We start from the raw sequence: 22336 nt of genomic DNA, 5'->3' as shown, positions 1-22336 counted from the left end.
AAAAAATTTAGGTCATGTAAGAGGTCTCCCAAAGTGGTCAGGAGTGGCCCCTTGTAGGGTCCTGATTACTACATCATAATGTGGAAACCGTCTTGACATTGGACCCTGTGTTGATAATATTTGTTACCCTCATGTTTACTTTTGCGACGGGTAAGGAAAATGGCCAGGAATTGGGGTTCATGAGTGTAATGATGGTCTTCCTTGTGCCAATGCTCACCTGTGTCGTCTTCTTCTAGTTATTCACCTGCTTATTCCCTCTACCACTGGCCTCCAGCCCTTGTCCTCATTGTTTCTGTACCCCCAGCACTCAACTGACTCTAAATAAATAATCTAAGATTCCGAAGAGAGGACATTATAATTTTTGGAAAGACCCTGTCCTTATTTCTCAGAATGTGCCCCTTAAGGTTAGTTTGGATCCAGTAGATTTCGACTACTGAAATGCAAAATGGATGGATACTTAGAATATACATTTGTTATTGACACTGGGGCTCATGTACTAAGGGTCCGAATCGCTCACTTTTGTCGGGTTTCCCAACGATTTCTGATTAACGCCGAATTGCCCCGGGATTTTGGCGCATGCGATTGGATTTTGGTGCATCGGCTTTCACGTGACAGAAATGGGGGGCGCGGCCGTCGGACAACCCGACGGATTCGGAAAAAACGCAGAATTTATAATACCATTTGTGTTGCAAGATCAGCCCTTACATGCACCGGGAAGAAAAAGGTGAACTCCGGCAGACTCACTTGGCGTTGTCTGGATTTTATGGGTTGGTCTAATTACTATTTAGAGACGGGCTCTGATATCCGCCCACTTCCCTGGGTTTTCTTTAAAGGACATCTTCCACCAGATCAAGGATTTTAAACCATACACACTGACGTACTGGTGTGACCCCCTCTGGTAGGATCTTCAGTTTTTTTAGCTTCTTATACCCTTGTTTTTAAGAAAAGGATGCAAATGAGCCTGAGGTGCTCCTGGCTCCATTATTTCACAATGACCCTGGAGCTCCTCAGGCTCATTTGCATAATTTTAAAAGCAAACACCAGTATGTCAGTGTGCTTGGTTTTCAATCCTTGATCTGATGATATATGTCCTTTAAGTCTTCCTTGAAGCTTACTAGTGTTTTCCAGCCTTCCTTATTTTGTATTGTATTGCTTGGCCTCTGACCGTCTGTCTCTCGATTGAGTATTGCATTGTCCTTTTGGTTCTGACCCATACGTGTGTGACCATTCTTCTGCATTTGTTTCACCCTGTTTTTCCTCAGTTTTCACTTTGGAGCAGGAAGAGACTGAAGAACACTTGCCACCTACTGTCTAAGATAGGATAGACAAGTAGGTAGGGACAGCTGAAAGGATTTAGTTTTAGGGCTTACTCTCTGTGACTGTTCTTAACTTTTTTAAATGTTTGTCTGTTCTTGATCAGCAGCATAATGGGGCATCCAAATAAAATGACTATAATTTAATTTACAAAATGGAAAAACCGATACATCGGTAATCGGTAATGTGGTCTTATATTGTGAGATATAACTTGTAAGATTATTATGTTCTGAAATTAATTGTTCTGAAACTAAAGAGCTGGAATCATATAAAAATGGAAGGGGAAGACTTGTAGACATGGCTGGAAGAAGCTACCATGGCAAAAACTAGGTTGGGCTCCCAAGTGTTTGGCTGACTTGCTTTTATATGCAGATTTTACATTAGTTATTTTGTAAGTTTGTAACTTACTTAGATGTTAATAAAAGATTCTGATGATGCATGATGTTTGGTGCCGTACGTCTTCAATAGGAAATGATATGGTGGCAATCTATGGAGATCTGAGGCATATTCCATCCTAGGCCTTCAAGGAAGTCAACAGATATCTATGCTTACTGTACATGGTAAAGCCAGAGTCAGAGTAAATACAGTGGAATACTATTGTGAAAAGCCACGGAGCCATTCATGGTCCATGGCATCTGTACACATCCGTTGCTGTTTAGGAGGCCACTGAAGGAACATCTTTATTCAAGTTGCCTTTTCTTCTACCTAACCATAGTCTGTCTCAAAGGTTTTGCTACATGTGGTTTGAAAGGCTGTTGAATAGGAAACTCTATTTTTGCAAGAACTACCTTCAAAAGGATGGTACAAGACAATTGTTCTCTTCCGGTAATAGACAATTGATAATAAATAAAATATATACTCAAGTATAACCAACCCGAGTATAAGCCGTGCCCCATAATTTTAACAAAAAAACTGGGAATACCAATTGACCCGAGTAAGACCTAAGGTGGGAAATGCATTGCTCACAGCCTCCAGCCAGTATATTGCCAGCCAGTCCTCTCCCTCCAGTATGTAGCCAGCCACCACATGCCCCCAGTATATAGCCTGCCCCCCCCCAGTTTATAGCCATCCTGCCCATGCCCTCTATTATATAGCCAACCCATGTCCCCTATCCTCAAGTATATAACCAGCCTGCTCCCCAGTTTATAGGTAGCTATCCAGCCCATGCCCTCTAGTATAAAGCTAGCCAGCCCCCTGTCCCCCAGTATATAGCCAGCCTGCCCCCCAGTATATAGGTAGCTATCCAGCCAATGCCCTCTAGCATAAATCTAGCCAGCCCCCTGTCCCCCAATATATAGTCAGCCTACCCCCCCAGTATATAGGTAGCTATCCAGCCCATGCCCTCTAGCATAAAGCTAGCCAGCCCCCTGTCCTCCAGTATATAGCCAGCCTGCCCCCCAGTATATACGTAGCTATCCAGCCAACACCTTCTAGCATAAAGCTAGCCAGCCCCCTGTCCCCCATTATATAGCCAGCCTGCCCCCCAGTATATAGCCAGCCAGCCTGTTCCTCCCAGTATATAGCCAGCCTGCCCATACCCCCAGTATATAGCCAGCAGCCACTGCCCACAGTATATAGCAAGCCCCCTACCCGAGGTATGCCCAGCCAATAAGAAAAACAAATTCTTAACTCCAGCCACTTGCTGACATCATAGTGTACGTGCACTGCCATCGCCACACACACTATGATGTCGGCAAGTGGCTGAGATAATTGTGTGTGCAATGGCATCACAGAGGGACACGGAGCCGGAGCATTGCAAGAGAGAAGAGGACCTGCTCGGGGGCGTCAGAAAGGTGAGTAAAGAGTTTGTTTTCATTATAGACTCATGTATAAGCTGAGTTAGGTTTTTTCAGCACATTGTTTGTGTTGAAAAACTTGGCTTATACTCGAGTATATATAGTACTTTCAAAATAGAGTATGCAATAACATATCTGAGTTACCTTGTGGTTTTACCAGTTATAACAGAGACAACAAGATGTAAGTGCATGTTACCTGGATGGTGTAAAATGACCCAGTTGGACTGAAGCAACCGGTTTCTGAATTTTGAAGGCTCCTGAGATATAACAGCGTCTTTTGCTGAATTTTTTCATCCACAAAAGTCAGATTCTTAATTTTTTCGAACGCAAAGAACGTGTCTATAGTCAACCTGATGAATAAATAGCATCTGTCAAAAAAAGGAACAGGTGCAGGCCCTGAGCTAATTCACCACCTCTATCCCTGCCTACTGGCCAGGCCCAGCACTAACTCACAGGTGGCAACTGCTTGATATTTCCTACTCTGAATTTGTACTTGGAACTAATTACAAACAAACTAAACACAGACATACACAAGCACAGTCAGGACAAAAACCAAGATGGTGGCGAGGTACAAAATCATGAGGCAAATAATAGTCAAAAACATAACAAGGGTCAGAGTACACAGCAATATCTGTACCAAGTATCAAGAGACCACACTGAGTGAACTGAAAGCTAAGTATATATGGAGTTTGTAGATGCCGGAATAGCTGCTGATTGGTTCAGTCTTCCATCACTCAGACCACATCTGACACACACACACACTAAAAGAATAACAAGAATGCTCACAGCAGAGCAAAAGATCTGGGGTAGACAGCTAAATAGTGGTTTATACAGTTCTGATCATCACAATAAAATGACACAATAAATATAAAAAATGTACATAAAAATGTGCAAAAAAAATCTAATATACCAAAACTACAGAAAAGAAAAGCAAGAGATGTATCCATAGCAAAGAGTGTGATGTCCTGACCCTTTTGTTGCAGCTCACTGACACTAGGCTTCAGCCATCGCTCTACCCTTACCATGAATTTGGAACATTTGAATTCCGAAATAAAGAATATGCGCTATTTCCCCTTCTGCAGGCAAGTTGACGAGCATATCCTACGAGTAAAAGGACAACAACATGACTTTGTTATAATTTAACCAATTGTTTACACTGAAAAGTAAGGAAGATAATGTGGCAGATTTACTTACCCGGTCCTGTCGCGATCCCGTGGTGCGATTCTGGTCTGCCGCGATTCACTAAGCTCATGCGCCCGAGTTCCTGCATCTGTCGCTGCTGCGCCGAGGTCCGTCGGAGTTCACCTTCTTCTTCCCGGTGCTTGTAAGTGCGTGTCTTGCGACACATTTCTAAATGTTAAATACCGTGCGTTTTCCGAATCCGTCGGGTTGTCCAACGGCCGCCCCCCCCCCCATTTCTGTCATGTGCAAGCCGCCGACGATGCGTCAAACTCCAAGTGCATGCGCCAAACTCCCGGGGCAATTCGGCAAAAATAGGAAATCGTTGGGAAACTCCAACGAAAATGCGCTCCGCGGACCCTTAGTAAATGAGCCCAAATGTCTTTGTTATAAAAATTTCTTTAAGGACATCTACCATGAGGATGAAGGATTGTAAATCAAGCACACTGACATACTGGTGTGCGCACCCTCTGCCAGGATCTGCTCTTCTTCAAGCTTCTTATGCCCTTGTTTTTTTTTTCTTTTTAAAAATGCTTTAAAAATTATGCAAATGATCCTGAGGGGCTCCAGGCTCCAATAACACCTATGGAGCCTGGAGACCCTCAGGCTCATCTGCATAATTTTAAAAGCCTTTTTGTAAAAACCTGGAACATATACCGGTGGTAGATTTCCTTTAAGATAGAGTTTTTTTGGGGAAAAAACATGCTATTTTCTGAGATCTTTATGTCTACAGATGTTGTATCCCAGAAATCACTTGAATGGGTTATTTTACTGACATACATATCATTTATTCTATCCACAGAAAATGGTGCTAAGTAATGGGACCCTCAATGAATGTGGGTCCCATGTTTCCAATTTCTGGTCTCTACATGACTGCGTTGTGAAGTTCATCCATGTTTCTGCCACTCTGTTTGGAGTGTGTATTGCAGCTGATGAGGATAGAAAATTGCACCACGTTCCTTGCTTCACATTTAACAGATTTCCTACATGAAAGCAATAGTACAATTGTGTGTTTTGCTTTTGATGCTTTCCATAGAGATCTACAGTTGAAGCTTTCTTTATAGAGTTTATTTTCCATGGCTCAGCTGGGTTTATGCCCCTTGGAAAGCTGGGGAGAACTGTGAGGTGTGTCAGTTGTGGGTTGAGTGATGGACGGCTGAACCAATCAGCTTCAGGGGCGGCGTTCAGAAACCACACATATAACTGCTTGTTATACTAGACTCTGGCTACATGTAGTACTACTGTGTCTTTTGAGCATTGTTTTGTTATCTGCATATGCCTTATAATTCTGTACCTCACCGCTGTCTTGGTTTTGACCTGGTTTTTCTGACTTTTCTTGTGTCTGCCTATCCGTGTTTTTGTTTCTCTCTGTTTGTTTTTCATCTGTTCTGAACACATACTCAGAATAGGGGTTGTCATCCAATTGTCCACTGCAGGTTAGTACAGTCTGGGCAATTAGACAGGGGTAGGGATCATTTAGAAACTCCACATGTAACTGCTCATTCATTCAGTTGCTGTTTATACTGGTCTTTGGCTATTTGTAGGGTTATTGTCTCTATTTTGCTTGCTGTGGATTTTGACCTTTGCTTTGTTATCTGAATACTCCTTGCCTCATAATTCTGTACCTCAGTGCCATCTTGGTTTTGACCCAGTTAACCTGACTTTTGCTTTTGTCTGCTTATTTGTGTGTCTGTTCCTCTCTGTTTGTCATTGGTTCTGGTCACATACTCAGAATAGGGACTGTCATCCAGTTGTCCCTGCAGGTTAGCACAATCCGTAGAAAGGGAAAGGGGTCATGGGCAGCTCATCTGCCTGCATCTTTTTCTCTGTCTTGGTTCTAAATCTATATGGAAAGAGGTACAATGGAATTTTGATAAAGTCTACACAATATCAATTGCTGTTATATAGCAGAATACTTGATAAAAGTTGTATGGCTACAGATGGGGTGGGCTCTGGGTAAGGTGCATGTGTCTCATATATGAGTAACTAAGAATCAGCAGATGTTGACCAATGATCTCATCCGAATAAGGGGATTATCCACATTTCATATATAACTATAAAGACTAAAATTGACTATATATATATTTATGTTCAGAATAACACCTGAGAAGATCTTACTTACCGGCAGCCAACTCATTTTTAGCTTTTTCCAAAAATTCATCATCTAAATTATCCATTGCTGTGAGATAGTTGACATAATACATGACAGGGAGCAGTCGTACCAGGTTTTGCTGGCAGAATCCATCCGGCATCATCAACAATTTGTTAAAATTGTTCCACACAGGTCCGACAGCGTCACCTAAATGGGGTGAAAAAAAAACATTAGTACTATGCGAATACACCATTTCATTTACTAAAGGCCTGAATCGCGTTTTTTCCACCGGGTTATCCGAATATTTCCGATTTGCGCCGATTTTCCCTGAATTGCCCCGGGAATTTGGAGAGTGCGATCGGATTGTGGCACATCGGCGCCGGCATGCACGCGACAGAAATCGCGGGGCGTGGCCGTAAAAAAAAACCAAGTATTCGGAAAAACTGCCGCATTTAAAAAAAAAGTGTCGCTTGACACGCGCTTACTTGCACCCAGCGGAGGACGGTGAACTTCAGTGCACTCCGATGTACTTCAGCGCAGCAGCGCCACCTGGTGTACGTCGGAGGAACTACCTTAGTGAATCCTGGCCGGACCCGAATCCTCCGCAGAGAACGCGCCGCTGGATCGCGAATGGACCGGGTAAGTAAATCTGCCCCATTGTGGTTAGGTGTCGCTCTCTAGGCACCCGGGTTTGGCGTTTGTGCTCGCCATCATCAGGAAGCAACAAAGGGGTAAAAAGGTCAAAGGGGTGGGCAACAATCTATTTTGATGGTTTCCCCCTGAGTGTTGGGGGGTTGACAACTGGATCCCCAGCAAACTCTAGAAATAGATCTGTGAGTAGTCAACTCCATATCCTGAAGCCACTGGGCGACATCCCTGCAGTTCCCATCAATGACGGTAATCGTGGCTTCCAGCTGTCACTGGAAGACTGGTGTCAGCCCAAAATAATCTGATATTGATGGTCTATTGTGCATTCATTTTATGGGTTATGTATACAGGCGGCCCCCTACTTAAGAACACCCGACTTACAGACGGATCTCTGGATATTGGTAATTTCCTGTACTTTAGTCCTAGGCTACAATAATCAGCTGTAACAGATATCACAGGCGTCTGTAATGAAGCTTTATTGTTAATCCTGGTTCTTATGACAATCCAACATTTTTAAAATCCAATTGTCACAGAGACCAAAACAAATTGTGACTGTGGTTACAATTATAAAATATTCAGTTCCGACTTACATACAAATTCAACTTAAGAACAAACCTACAGAACCTATCTTGTATGTAACCCGGGGGCTGCCTGTATATTATGGAAGGATTTTATTATTACATTTCTTATACAACACGGGAATGAACTCACCTACGACTTGTAAGTGTAACTTAAAAGAATCGGTCGTCACTTCGAAAACGGGAATATCTATCGTAATAAAGATGCGAGTGGGAGACTCTTTAAAGGAAAACAGAATAAGGTTTAGATCTCACTGAGATATTCCATTGGTTCTTGACTGGTCGGGGTCGGACTCCTATGAACCATGTTTTCAGTTTTGGAAAAAATATAGAAAAGTTAATTTTGAGGCAACAAAATTGTCACCAAATTTTTCCCTATTAAACCACCAGCCCCTTGGTCTAAAAATATCCTTTCTTGAATCCCCTCTTTTATTTAAAATCTCACCTATTTACCAATAATAAAAAATCTCCTCCAAAGTCAGGCAAATATGACTCTTCTCATCTCATTTTCACATGAGACGAGTCAAGTTTAGGGGTTGCCGACTCCTATTTTTGGTTCTATAGCAGGTTCTGCTGGTGTCATATTAAAGATAAGAATCTCTTCTTTCAGACCACATCACACTCCCGAAAACTGGTCATACAGGGAGTTAAACAAAAGGCATGGACTGGCTCACATTTCCAATTATCTTTAGCTCCTTGGATCTCTTGTTCTGTAACTCATATAACCACAAACCTGATATTATATAAAAGATGAGATTTGTATCTTTAAACTGACACCAGAATATTGTGGGTTCCCTAGAACCAAAGATAGTGTTGTCTGAAATAACACTTCCCGTGCTGCCCCTAAACTTGACTCATCTCGAGCAAAACATGACTCTTCTCTACTCATCGTCTCATCGTCTCTTTTTTATAGGTAAATCATTGAAATCTCACATAAAAGAGGGAATTCTAGAAGACATTTCATCCCTTACCGGAGGGGGCTGCTGGTTTAATGGGGTAAAATCTGGTGACAGGTTTAATTTCAGATCTGAAATTGTCCCTCTAATAATCCTTGTAAATATCTGTAGATCCCGTGTTATTTAACTACTTACTTTCCATAATCACCAGATAACTGGACGTAACTTTCCTTTTTATTCCTTCAGCCTTTTAGAAAAAACAAAGAGATTGATACTTTATTGATTCAATGTGATTATATGGCTTGGCTAAGGTTGACATATTACAACTTTGTTATAGGAGCAGAACTAATAAATGAAGCCCCCAAAGGGTCAGGGGTCAATGGAGTTGGAGTCTCACATTTGAGCCCAAAGCACAGTAGTAAATTGTTTGTATAAAGTCAAGGAGGTGGAGCCTTTAGCACTGAAGTCAAGCTCTCCCAGTCTCAGGTCTCTGAGGTCCTCCACAGTCTTGTGTCCAGGGACATAGGAAATGGATTCTCCTGAAGTCTGCTTCATTGGGGCACATTTACTTACCTGGTCCATTCGCGTTCTCCGGCGAGGATTCGGGTCTTCCGGAGATTCACTAAGGTCGTGCGCCCGATGTCCACTAGGTGTTGCTGCTGCGCCGAGGTCGATGGAATTCAACTTCTTCATCCTGGTGCATGTAAGTGCGTGTCAGGCGACACTTTTTTTTTAAATAGCGTGATTTTTCCGAATCCGTCGGGTTTTCCGATGCCCCCCCTTTTTCGGCGCATGCATGACACAATCTGATCGTGTCCGCCAAAATCCCGGGGCGATTCGCCGCAAAACTGTCAAATTTGGAAAACCTGGCAGAAAAACGTGATTCAGACCCTTAGTAAATGTGACCCATCATGTCAATCACAGCAGAGATGGCGTCCTGAGGCAGGGAGAGCTTGACTTCAGTGCTGAGCTCTCCGCCTCTGTGATTTTTGTACATCCAGATACATCCACATACCTCATTTTCCTGAAGTTCATTTTCTGATTTATGCCGTCACACTATAAAAGAAACTTGATCTGGACCATGTTAAGATGATTCACAACATCCCGGCAGTGGTTTATTAAGGAAATTTCTGCTGACAGGTTCCCCTTAACTTTACACATTTAGGACTGTTTGGTTAAATGAGGGGTTTGGGCTTAAAAAACTCAATAGACATGAATATTGATGTGTAAAATAAACTTCCTAATAGAGTAACTATCATTAGCTGCCGTCTCCTGCCTGCTAAACCGCTCACACCTGTCTCAGGAGCAGAGAAGAGTGAAGAAATCAGGCGATACCTTTTTGAGGCTAACTGAGTATATTTGATGGTGAGCTTTCGAGAATACTAGTTCTCTTCGTCAGACATGATGTTATGCATGAAACTGAAAATTCACAGCATTTTATACACACTAAACAGTGATCATCAAAGGATATTAAAAAAAACCTCTAAAACAACAGATTGATAAAAACAGGGACATCTTATTTACAACAGGATGGCAATAAAAACATTAAAAACCTATGAGGCGAGACACATGAGCCCTGGCTCTTATCTGCTTGTGGCCTCCAGGTCGGAGGTCGGAGGTCATGAAGCTGCATGAATGTTAAGACCACTTTGTAAGGTGTTGAATCTCCTCATTAATTTATACTCCCATTCTTTCCTTTCCCTCTGTGTCTTAAAATGTCCCATTAAAACAGTAATCTGCAGATCTTCCATAGTGTGGTCCTCTCTGGAGAAATGTGCAGCCACGGGCAGATCTTTCCTTTCATTTTTAATATCATATCGGTGCGATTTCATACGTTGATGGAGTCTCTGACCTGTTTCTCCAACATAAAGGCCTGTGGTTGGACACTGCTGACACATGATAAGGTAGACCACATTAGAGGACCTGCAGGAAAAGGTCCCCCTGTATCTGATGTACCTGCTGTGATTGCGGATGTCCTGCATGTTTTACACCTGCTTTGCAGGCAGGGTGAGGTACCATTTTCTGATGGGGGTCTCAGGGCACTCCGGACAACCAGTTGTTTCAGGTTTGGTGGTTGCCGGAAGGACAGGAGAGGAGGGACTGGAAATATTTCTTTTAGTCTTGTGTCTTTATGCAGAATCGGTTGGAGTTCCTTGGCAATGTGATGTAGGATCTCCAGTTGTGGCTGTAAGTGACTACTAGGGGCACTCTGGCCTCCTGTTGGGTCTCCTTATATTTGAGTAAATCATCTCTGGTGATGGCTGCTGCTTTACCTATTTGGTTATCAGTCACTTTTGGTCTGTAGCCCAACTGGAGAAATTCAGACCTGAGCTCCAGGAGGTGTTTTTCCAGATGTTTTTTGTCTGAACATATGCGGTTGTAGCGTATGGCCTGGCTGTATATGATAGATTGTCTGGTATGTTTGGGGTGGAAGCTGTTATTTCTCAGGTAGGCCGTTCTGTCTGTAGGTTTATGGAATATTGTTGTGGTTAAGTGGCTGTCTTTAATCTGAATGGTGGTATCCAGAAAGTGTATCTCCTTGTCTGAATAGCTTAGTTTCAGATTGATGGTGGGGTGAAAGTTGTTGTAGCTATGTTAGTGTATAGTGCGCAACAACATGATTAAGATTCTCTATAACAACAAGAGGAAAATACAGGAGGAAATACATGCCCTAAAGACACTCCTGGAACATGATACAGAAGAGATGAAGGACCAACTCCAATTATATTACCATAAACTTCAGGATATGATGATCAACAACAAAAAGAAAAAGCTCCAGAGACTGAGACAAAAAGTCTCCATCACCACAGGCACAAGTGCTGAGCCAGGTCACCAGAGCTGTGTTGTGAACCTTTCCTCCTATGAGCCTGACAAACATGAGATGTCCGTTCTCTCCAAAGGTCTGTCCTTCTGCCCTGCAAGATCTGTGGACAAAAATAAACTCTGCAATGACATGGAGGAATTCTTCAGAAAAATAAGACTCAGAGAATATTTCCATGACAGAGACTCTCCTCACAGCACAGATTTGGAGACAGGACAGTTCAACAGCAACCCAACAAAAAGATCTACCTGGACCCCCAAATCTGGAACCAACTCAACACTGGATACATACATTGACCACTTCAGAAAAAAAGTGAAAACTGAAATCCTGGGGAAAAGAAAGAAACAAGTAAATAACTTAACCCTGCAGGAACAAAGGGCTATTCAATCATTGAAAGCAAACCCAGATATCATTATAAAACCTGCAGACAAAGGGGGTGCAATAGTCATAATGAATACTTCTGACTATATCAAGGAAGCAAACAGACAGCTGTCTAACCCCATTCATTATAGTAAACTTGAGAGTGATCCAACAGAGGCCTACAAGAAGCAACTTATTGATATGACCAAGAAGTTTATCATATACAGCCAGGCCATACGCTACAACCGTATATGTTCAGACAAGACAGATCTGGAAAAACACCTCCTGGAGCTCAGGTCTGAATTTCTCCAGTTGGGCTGCAGACCAAAAGTGACTGATAACCAAATAGGTAAAGCAGCAGCCATCACCAGAGATGATTTACTCAAATATAAGGAGACCCAACAGGAGGCCAGAGTGCCCCTAGTAGTCACTTACAGCCCACAACTGGAGATCCTGCGTCACATTGCCAAGGAACTCCAACCGATTCTGCATAAAGACACAAGATTAAAAGAAATATTTCCAGTCCCTCCTCTCCTGTCCTTCCGGCAACCACCAAACCTGAAACAACTGGTTGTCCGGAGTGCCCTGAGACCCCCATCAGAAAATGGTACCTCACCTGCCTGCAAAGCAGGTGTAAAACATGCCAGCACATTCACAATCACAGCAGGTACATCAGATACAGGGGGACCTTTTCCTACAGGTCCTCTAATGTGGTCTAACTTATCATGTGTCAGCAGTGTCCAACCACAGGCCTTTATGTTGGGGAAACAGGTCAGAGACTCCATCAGCACATGGACTTTCACCGATATGATATTAAAAAAGAAAGGAAAGATCTGCCAGTGGCTGCACACTTCTCCAGAGAGGACCACACTATGGAAGATTTGCAGATTACTGTTTTAATGGGACATTTTAAGACACAGAGGGAAAGGAAAGAATGGGAGTATAAATTACTGAGGAGATTCAACACCTTACAAAGTGGTCTTAACATTCATGCAGCTTCATGACCTCCGACCTCTGACCTGGAGGCCACAAGCAGATAAGAGCCAGGGCTCATGTGTCTCGCCTCATAGGTTTTTAATGTTTTTATTGCCATCCTGTTGTAAATAAGATGTCCCTGTTTTTATCAATCTGTTGTTTTAGAGGTTTTTTTAATATCCTTTGATGATCACTGTTTAGTGTGTATAAAATGCTGTGAATTTTCTGTTTCATGCATAACATCATGTCTGACGAAGAGAACTAGTATTCTCCAAAGCTCTAACCATCAAATATACTCAGTTAGCCTCAAAAAGGTATCGCCTGATTTCTTCACTCTTCTCTGCTCTCCATGGCTAAGACAGTACAAAACTACACTATCAGGAGCAGAGACACACACGGAGCTCATGGAGGAGATTGGAGTAAGAAGCACAAAGATACAGCGAGCCCTCACCTCCACACGGATGGTTTCCATGACTGTGTCTGTATAGTGCGGCTCAGAATCATTCAACTTCTCATCACAATTATTAGCAGAAGTAGAATTGAACGTTGTTGATGCCGACGCTGTGATATTTATGTCACCTGTGAATGGAAATAGAGGTGAACGAGGGGCAAAACATATAGAGCACCAGCTACACAGCTCCTCCTGCTCTATAACATGCTGCCTGCAGATAGGACACTATGTACAATCTGCTCAGCTCCTCCTGCTCTATAACATGCTGCCTGCAGATAGGACACTATGTACAATCTGCTGAGCTCCTCCTGCTCTATAACATGCTGCCTGCAGATAGGACACTATGTACAATCTGCTCAGCTCCTCCTGCTTTATAACATGCTGCCTGCAGATAGGACACTATGTACAATCTGCTCAGCTCCTCCTGCTCTATAACATGCTGCCTGCAGATAGGACACTATGTACAATGTGCTCAGCTCCTCCTGCTCTATAACATGCTGCCTGCAGATAGGACATTATGTACAATCTGCTCAGCTCCTCCTGCTCTATAACATGCTGCCTGCAGATAGGTCACTATGTACAATCTGCTCAGCTCCTCCTGCTCTATAACATGCTGCCTGCAGATAGGACACTATGTACAATCTACTTACCTCCTCCTGCTCTATAATATGCTGCCTGCAGATAGGACACTATGTACAATATGCTGAGCTCCTCCTGCTCTATGACATACTAACTGCAGATAGGACACTATATACAATATACTTAGCTCCTCCTGCTCTATAACATGCTGCCTGCAGATAGGACACTATGTACAATCTGCTCAGCTCCTCCTGCTCTATAACATGCTGCCTGCAGATAGGACACTGTGTACAATATGCTGAGCTCCTCCTGCTCTATGACATACTAACTGCAGATTCTTAATTCATAGACTTCAAGTAACATAATTCTCATAGTTAAAGTTCTAATTTAAAAAAATGTAGCAAAATAACAGAGTGATCCTACCTAACAAGGTCAAATCCACGCTCCATCTCTGAGAGACCCTTTGTCCTTTACAAATACAGATTCTACTACTATCATTGAGTGGAATCGGCACAGAACCATTAGAAACTCCCAGTGTAAACTGGACCTAAGAGAAAAGCAAAAGTATTGACATTAATGTTAGGAGATACTTGAGTTCTGACCCGATGAAGCTATAAAGGCAAAACCTGATCTAACATGAGCTTCAGGATTGTGTTACTTATATGTAATGGAAGTAGATATCTGGATATCCTACCGTATTTTTTGGACTATAAGACGCAAAAAAAATCCTTTGATTTTCTCAGAAATCAAATGTGCCTTATATATGAACCGTACTTACAGACAACAGCTGCCTTGAACTGTGCACAGGTCTGCCACCTGCTGGTCATTCAACCTTATAATCAGGTGCGCCTTATCCGGTGCGCCTTATAGTCCTGTGCGCCTTATATATGAACCGTACTTACAGACAACAGCTGCCTTGAACTGTGCACAGGTCTGCCACCTGCTGGTCCTTCATCCTTGTAATCCGGTGCGCCTTATATAAGAACCTATCAGGCATTTATTGATGGTGCGCCTTATGATCCTTTGCGCCATATAGTCCTAAAAATATGGTAATGGTAATAGAATTTGATCCTATTTCCAAGTGACTCAGTCTAAATGCTAAGAGCAGACTGGATCTAGGGAGGCTCTAATGTAGGAGGAGGAGTAGGGTGGACATGTTGAGGACAATCTGGAGGTTCTAATGTGTGCAATAATGGATAACGAGATTCCCCAACAGCCGGACATATCACAGGCTAAGACTTCTCTACTTCCGACAGACAGAGACCTTGAGATAGAATAAAGGTCAATGGACCTGCTTCACCTGGGGCTCAATTCAAATTGAGGTCCAAAAAACTATTACATTTGGCTTTGTTGAGCACCAAGACCTATTAGAGCTGTGAAAACGCTTTTCATTCTTCATGTAATTGTAGTGACATAATATTTGTACAGAGATCCATATTTGGGGTACGCACCTTGATGCATTTCTCTTGGTGGTTTGTAGCAGACGCGTCTACAATGATCTTGTCTCCTCTGGTGCAAAATGTTGGAACTGTAACCTCAAGGTAGAAAGGGAAAAATGTGTTTGATGTTGCAGTCGCATTGGTGTCCGTGATGGCGTCTTGACTGGTGGCGGCTGCCGTTCCATTTCCATCTGGGCTGAGGGTTATAGAGAAATGAAGAAATACAATGCATCAATGATGGATCAGACTAATCCGTCACCATGGGGATATTTAGGGAATTTTACCACTATTTTCATAAAAAGCAATGAATTTTTATTGTATAATATATATATTTTTTAAACCAGAAAACGTTTATTTATGCTTTGAATCACAGAATAAAGCATATACATTTACATATTCCGCAAAGTAATATACCATAACATTATCAGATATGCTTGATACATACATAACAAGTCCCAACACCAACCCCCCCACCCCCCCTAGGTCTGAACTTCTCCTTTCATTGGCATAATAATTCCTTCTCCAAAGGCACCCAGCACCCATGCTATCCTACTCCTATTCCAGCAACCCTACAGATTGCCAACGTTCCCAACTCTGTAGTAACTGCGGTGAAGCCGGTCCTGGACACTCAATCCACTTACTCCATTGTTTTTCGAATTTCTTAAAAGCCCCTCTCTTCCTATACACATTCATTTCAAGCTTAATCGTGTTGTTTAGCATTTTTTTCACCTCCGCAAGAGCCGGCGGTTCCTCATCCAGCCAATGCCTGGCGATCGATTTCCGTACGTGGTATAGAATTTTGGCTGCTGCTAGTTGTTCTGGCCTAGTTATATCTAATTCCCCTACACAGCCCAACACACACACTTTGGGTTCGATAGGCACATCAACCAGAAACACCTTGTGTATCAGTCTACCCGCTCTCTCCCACAGGAGTTGTAACTTGGAACACCTCCAGAACATGTGCATATCGTCCGCACCCTCCTCTCGACACTTCGGGCAATATGAGTCTCCCCGCAGCCCCATCCTTTGCAGCACAGTTGGAGTACGATACACCTTATGTATAAGGAATAATTGCGATCTCCTACGTGCCACATTCAATGACAGTAGGGAGGGCGACTCCATCACTTCCCCCCATTCCTCATCTGCAAGGTTTCCCACCTGCACTTCCCATTTCCTTCGAGTATCAGCCATCTGATCTCCCAGCACCTTATCGAGAATCACTTTGTATACCAAAGATATCAGGCCCCGCATATTCTTCGCTTTTATCACTCCAATAGAACTCCAATAGAGGAGAACTCTATATCCTGAACCCCAAATTGTGCCTGGATCGCATGTCTGATTTGCAAAAATTGAAAAAACATAGCCCTACTAACCCCAAATTCCTCCGTCAATTGCTGAAATGACTTAAGCACTTCAGCTTCATACAACTGATATAAGTATACAACCCCCTTCTCCTCCATCTTTGCATGTCTTCCAGCATGTACACCTCTCCCAAATATGGGTTGTTCCACAAGGGCGTAAACTTAGTCCAAGGACCCACTGCCATTAAGCGTTTATACGTATCCCATACCTTTTGCATAAGTCTAAGGGTCGGACAGTTTCTCACCCCCCTACCCAAGAATCCCGCTTCCAACGCTGCTATTAGCTCCTGAGTTTCCAAAAAGTGCTTTACCACTCTTGGGCAGCAAGAAGTGTTCCCTGTCAGATCCCATCCCCCAAATTGTTGGCACTGCGCAGCCAAATAATAAACCCAAGCATTAGGGAGTGCCAGACCCCCCTTGTCTTTTGGCATCTGTAGCTTTTCCAGCCGAATCCTTGGGATCCCTTTCTTCCATACTACATCCCTAAACAGGCTATGGAACCTACGGAACCAGTATTTAGGAATCCACACTGGGGCATTGTGTGAGGCATACAAAAGTTGGGGCATCAGGACCATTTTTACCAGGTTAGCACGGCCCAGTGCAGACAGAGGTAGTTTATGCCAAATCACTATACGTGCTCGCATTTCCTGTAGGAGAGGAGCCAGATTTAATTGAATAAAGTCCGTGACCGTTCGAGTAATATGTAGTCCCAGATAAGTGAATGTATCCACTACCGGTATTTCTCCCCCCTGTACCTGCGTATGGGTACTAGGAGTCAGAGGCATCACTGCAGATTTCGCCCAGTTAATACGCAGTCCTGAGTAGTCCCCAAATCTAGCGAAAATATTCTCCACCACCGGTATTGCCTGCCTTGCATCTGAGAGGAATAGCAATACATCATCTGCATATAGGGATATACAATCCTCCCCTCCATTATACTGGAATCCCTTTATATCCTGATGCTGCCGGACCATACATGCTAACGGCTCTATTGCAAGAGCGAACAGCAGTGGTGAGAGCGGACACCCCTGCCTTGTGCCCCGCTGTAAATAGAATCTATCCGACCATTCCCCGTTCACTCTCAGTCTAGCTGATGGCGCTGCATACATCAACTGCACCCATTTAATGAAATTAGGGCCAAACCCCAATTTCTTAAGCACAGCCCACAAGTAACCCCATTCTACACAGTCAAAAGCTTTCGTGGCATCTAAAGAAACCACTGCCGCATGTTCTCTATCCGCCGTTGTAGCTTGCAAGTTAAGATACAACCTTCTAAGATTAATGGCGGTGGACTTAGATGGGATAAATCCAGACTGGTCACTGTGCACTACTGAACCCACCACCGAACTCAGTCTAGTCGCCAGCACCTTTGCCAGTACTTTAATATCAGACGTGAGGAGCCATATGGGTCTATAAGAGTCTGGCAACTGTGCATCTTTCCCCTCCTTAGGGATCACTACAATTGCAGCTTCATAACATGAGGCCGGCAGTCTCCCAGTATCAAAACATTCTTTCAGAGTTTCCCACCACTGTGGTAACAAAACATCCCCATATTCCTTCAGGATCTCAGTCGGCAACCCATCCATGCCAGAGGCTTTCTCATTTGCCATGCCTGCAACTGCTTGCTCCAGGTCTTCCAGTGTAATGGGTCCCTCCAAAAGCTCCCTTGCCTCTGGGCTCAAGAGTGGCATACGGATCTCCCCTAGAAAACTCTCCAACTGTTCTGCAGTATAATCTGCTCTAGTAGTATATAATGTCTTATAGAAATCCGTAAAAACTCTTAGAACCCCTTCTGTTCCTTCTACCAGGTTCCCGCTTTCCTCCCTGAGGCCATAAACATATGCTCTTTCTGTCTTTGCCCGCGCCATTTTGGCTAGCAACCTCCCAGTTTGTTCCCCTTCCGCATAAAATTGTTCTTTTAAGAACATACGCTTATTATCTGCCTGTTGGAGCATGTGGGTTGTTAACTGGTCCTGCGCTTCTGTCCATACCCTTTCCGCCTCATGAGTATTAGACATGATATAGTTCTCCTCCGCTCTCACCACTTTTTCCCTTAATTCAGCCCCTATCTGCCTAGACCTAGTCTTCACTCTTTTGTTCTCCCTGCCTATAATGTTTCTCAATTCCATCTTTACAGCATCCCATAGAATAGCTCTCGGTACCGACCCCTCATTAAACTCAATATATTCCCTCAGGTGATGCTTTGTTACTCCCCCATCTATTAATTTCAGCCAAAAGGCATTCAAACGCCAACCACACTGTCTTTGCCCATCCCTCCGCCCACACCCCACTTTCAGCAATAGGGCCGAATGGTCGGACAACATTCTCGGCTGGTATTCAATATCCAACACCACAGGAATCACTCCATCAGATCCCAGTATCATGTCAATGCGGGACAATGACTCATGCGTAGATGACCTACATGAATACTGTCGTACTCCCGGGTTCCTTTCCCGCCAGTAGTCGTGGAGCCCAATTTCCGTGCACCATCTCCCCAGGGATGTCATACCCCGTCTTTGCCCACCAGCGCCTGTGAACCTATCCATCTCGCTGTCCATAACTTGATTAAAATCGCCCATTATGAGCAAAGGGACATCAGGTAATGCAGATAGACGCTCCAATAAATTCCGGAGCGGTACACAGGAGAATGGCGGGGGTATGTACACCACTACCACTATGCATTCCCACCTATATATATTGCAGTGCACACCCACAAATCGGCCTTCAGGGTCAGAAAATGATGAGTGTAATGTGAATGGTAATGCCGCATTGATTAATAAGCTCACCCCCCTAGAATAAGAAGTGTGGAACGCATGATAGCTATGACTAATCCAGGATCTGTCAAGTACATTGGCTGTGTCCCTCGTGAGATGCGTCTCCTGTGGCCCTATCACTGAAACTGCTTTCTCTTTTGCATACTGAAGGATCACTCTCCTTTTATTGGCATTTCCCAGGCCCCGTATATTCCAGGACAGGCAATTAAACACTTCTCCCATGGCAGTCTATTATCTCTCTCCTCCTCTCCTGTGCTAGGCCCACCTTCTCCTCTATTATGCCACTTACCCCTTCGCTATATGCAACATTTCTAAGTTCAGACCTTAACCTATCCCCCCTTACCCTTCCCACAACAAGTAACAATAAACCTCCCCTCCGCAGAGGGTCTGGGCTATTAGTTTGCATCCTAGCCAGTAGGATAAACTGCTCCCACCCGCAAGACACTGAGCATTCGTTCTCTATGTTATTTACAACAAAAATTTACCAAAATCCCAGCGTCTGACACAAAAATAGCAACATATACATTTCCTATAAAGTAGAAAAAGTATTAGTGAATTATAACAGTAAACACGTAACCATCTTCTCCGCCACTACATACATCAAAGTGCCATCCAGGTTCGGCATCCTCCAGTCTGCAATGAGAATAGAAGGCCCCCTCAAAGAAGAGGACCAAACATAAGGTATTAAACTCTAGCCTCACAAAACAACAGTCAGCAATAGGGTCTCACACTTTGTCCCGATACATAGGGGCCACATCATCAATCTCCGTCCGGCCTCCCCTCCTGTCTTCGCAAGCGTTGCTCATGCGCATCCAGCCATTGAAGCGCAGATCCTGGCGTATCAAAGAAATGTGTAGTTACAAGCGCCACCACACGTAGACGGGCAGGATAGAGCATCGAATAGGAGACCCCCAGCGCTCTCAACCGCTTCTTTATATCCATGAAGTGCATTCGCCTCTTCTGGACCTCCACCGAGAAATCCTGAAAAAAGGACACTCTCACGCCATTTATCGTAATGTCTTCTTTATCCCGAGCTCGCCTCAGTATCTTGTCACGAACCTTATAATGCAACAGCTTAATAAGTACTGGCCTCGGTGGTCTGCCCGGTGGTCCCGGCCTGGTGGGTACCCTATGTGCTCTTTCAACTGCAAACAGCGGTGTCAGATTCTCCCGCCCAAACTCCTCCAGAAGCCATTTTTCAAAGAAATCATCCGGGTTCTGCCCCTCCACTTTCTCAGGCACACCAACCAGCCTAATATTATTTCTGCGCAACCTGTTCTCAAGGTCATCCGTTTTTGCTTGCAGAGCTAGTACAGCTTGTGATTGCTCTCTTACCGCGTTCCGCACCGGCGGCAACGCATCTTCTATTTCTTGTACTCTATTCTCCACAGCCGTTGTTCTCTCAGCCATTTTATGCATATCATTGCGGACAAGCAATATTTCTTCTTTCAAACTACCCACTTGACCAGTTAACTGCAGGAGTGCAGAGGTATTATGCTGCATAGCTCTCATAACATCAGTCAATGTGGGTTCAAGCTCCTCTTCTTCTAAATCTTGGCTATGCCCTTGTGGCCTGCTCTCCCTGGCCTCTTCCCCTGCCATCTCCTCCTCACCTTCAGATTGCAGGTCTGACAATACAGCATACCTGGACCCCGGGGAGCTTCCAGACTCTGTTTGTTGGGACAGGGATGTGCCACTCGATCCTGGGGCCATGCGTGCATAGCCACTCAGCTTGGCTGCAGTGTCTGGCCGCAGAGACTTCTGCGCACGCGATCCTGCCTGCTGGCGGGCGCCATCTTGGCTCATTCTCTCCCCCTGCTTTTCGGCCGTTTTCTGCCTCTTTGACCCCGTCATCGCGGCTCGGGAGGACACCCGCCGGTACCGCTGATCTTCCCGCTCCATTGTGGCTATTTTTCAGCCGAACCCGGCGGCAGCTCCGTGCTGAACAGGATTCCGGTGGCGGAGCTCGGCTATCACACAGCCGCTTACATCCGCTGCTAGGCCACGCCCCCATTGTATAATATTTTTAAAAACATCCACAATATACACACATTGGGGCACATTTACTTACCCGGCCGACGGAGTTCACCCGAAGTGCATTGTCCGACGACAATTCCCTGTGCCGCGATTCACTTAGATCGTGCGCCTGAAATCCTGCATGTGTCGCTTCCCCGCTCAGGTCCCCGGAGTTCACCTTCTTCTTCCTGGTGCTTGTAAGTGCATTTGAATATTAAATCCAGAGCTCAAGTCCGAATCTGTCAGATCATCCGACGGCCCGTCCCTGATTTCTGTCGCATAAAGGAAGTGCCGATGCACCAAAATCCGATCACGTGCAACACGATCCCCTTCTAAATAGCTGTCACAGCAGCCTAAACCCGGAAATTTCCTAAATCTGACAAAAGTGCTCTCCCCAGACCCTTAGTAAATAAGCCCCATTATTCATTAAGAGATTCCAATATAGAAAGACAGGACGAAATTTATTTTTGTACATATTTAGGTCTTTATACAAAAATAAGAAATTATTCATTGTGGATAGTAGATTTGTAAATGAGATGTAATCCACAGATCCATTTGGTCCAGTTCACCTGGAGAGCAGTGGGGTAACTAGAAGCTGATGGGCCCCAGTGCAAAGTCTGTGCCGGGCCCCCGACTATAATGTATGGTTTAAATTCGTAGTACCTTTTTCATGTACGACTGCATTTACCATTGTATTAGTGCATAAGAGTACAAGATGTGGGTTTACGAACGAAACCGGATATGATGTGTAAAACTGCTAATTATTCAGGTGTGTTAAGGTGCATAAAAATCTGTTTTTAACTAATGTGTGCCATACCATGATTAAGGCTCGAAGTTGAGCTGAAACGCGTAGGTCTGTCTGCTCATGTACCTACACCGATCTATGCACAATACCTGTGCTGAATTTTAGAATGGATTTGCAATAAAATTACGTTGGATTTTATTCAAGTGCTCCGGTCTTCCTTTGCATACTCTCAGATTGCCTCTATTTGCCAGACGCCGTGGGAGCACCTCCATTGTGGATTTCAATTTCTGGACCAGCCAGGGAACGTGAGTG

At 44.1% G+C, this 22336-nt stretch overlaps 1 protein-coding gene across 1 annotated transcript in view; it reads right to left on the bottom strand.

The window, feature by feature from the left end:
* LOC140106019 (ovostatin-like) overlaps positions 1-22336 on the bottom strand; it is a 65036-nt gene that overhangs the window by 16104 nt on the left and 26596 nt on the right. The window contains exons 2-9 of the mRNA XM_072130169.1: positions 15141-15324; positions 14113-14236; positions 13111-13238; positions 8699-8750; positions 7741-7827; positions 6412-6588; positions 4133-4211; positions 3307-3460 (exon numbers count right to left, since the gene is read on the bottom strand). Coding sequence (XP_071986270.1) covers positions 3307-3460; positions 4133-4211; positions 6412-6588; positions 7741-7827; positions 8699-8750; positions 13111-13238; positions 14113-14236; positions 15141-15324 — 985 coding nt within the window. The remainder of the gene's footprint in view (positions 1-3306; positions 3461-4132; positions 4212-6411; positions 6589-7740; positions 7828-8698; positions 8751-13110; positions 13239-14112; positions 14237-15140; positions 15325-22336) is intronic.

Source organism: Engystomops pustulosus, chromosome 11, assembly GCF_040894005.1.
Source record: "Engystomops pustulosus chromosome 11, aEngPut4.maternal, whole genome shotgun sequence".
Lineage (NCBI taxonomy): Eukaryota > Metazoa > Chordata > Amphibia > Anura > Leptodactylidae > Engystomops > Engystomops pustulosus.
The sequence above is the reverse complement of the archived record's forward strand: the minus strand, read 5'-3'. Positions and strand labels throughout refer to the sequence as shown.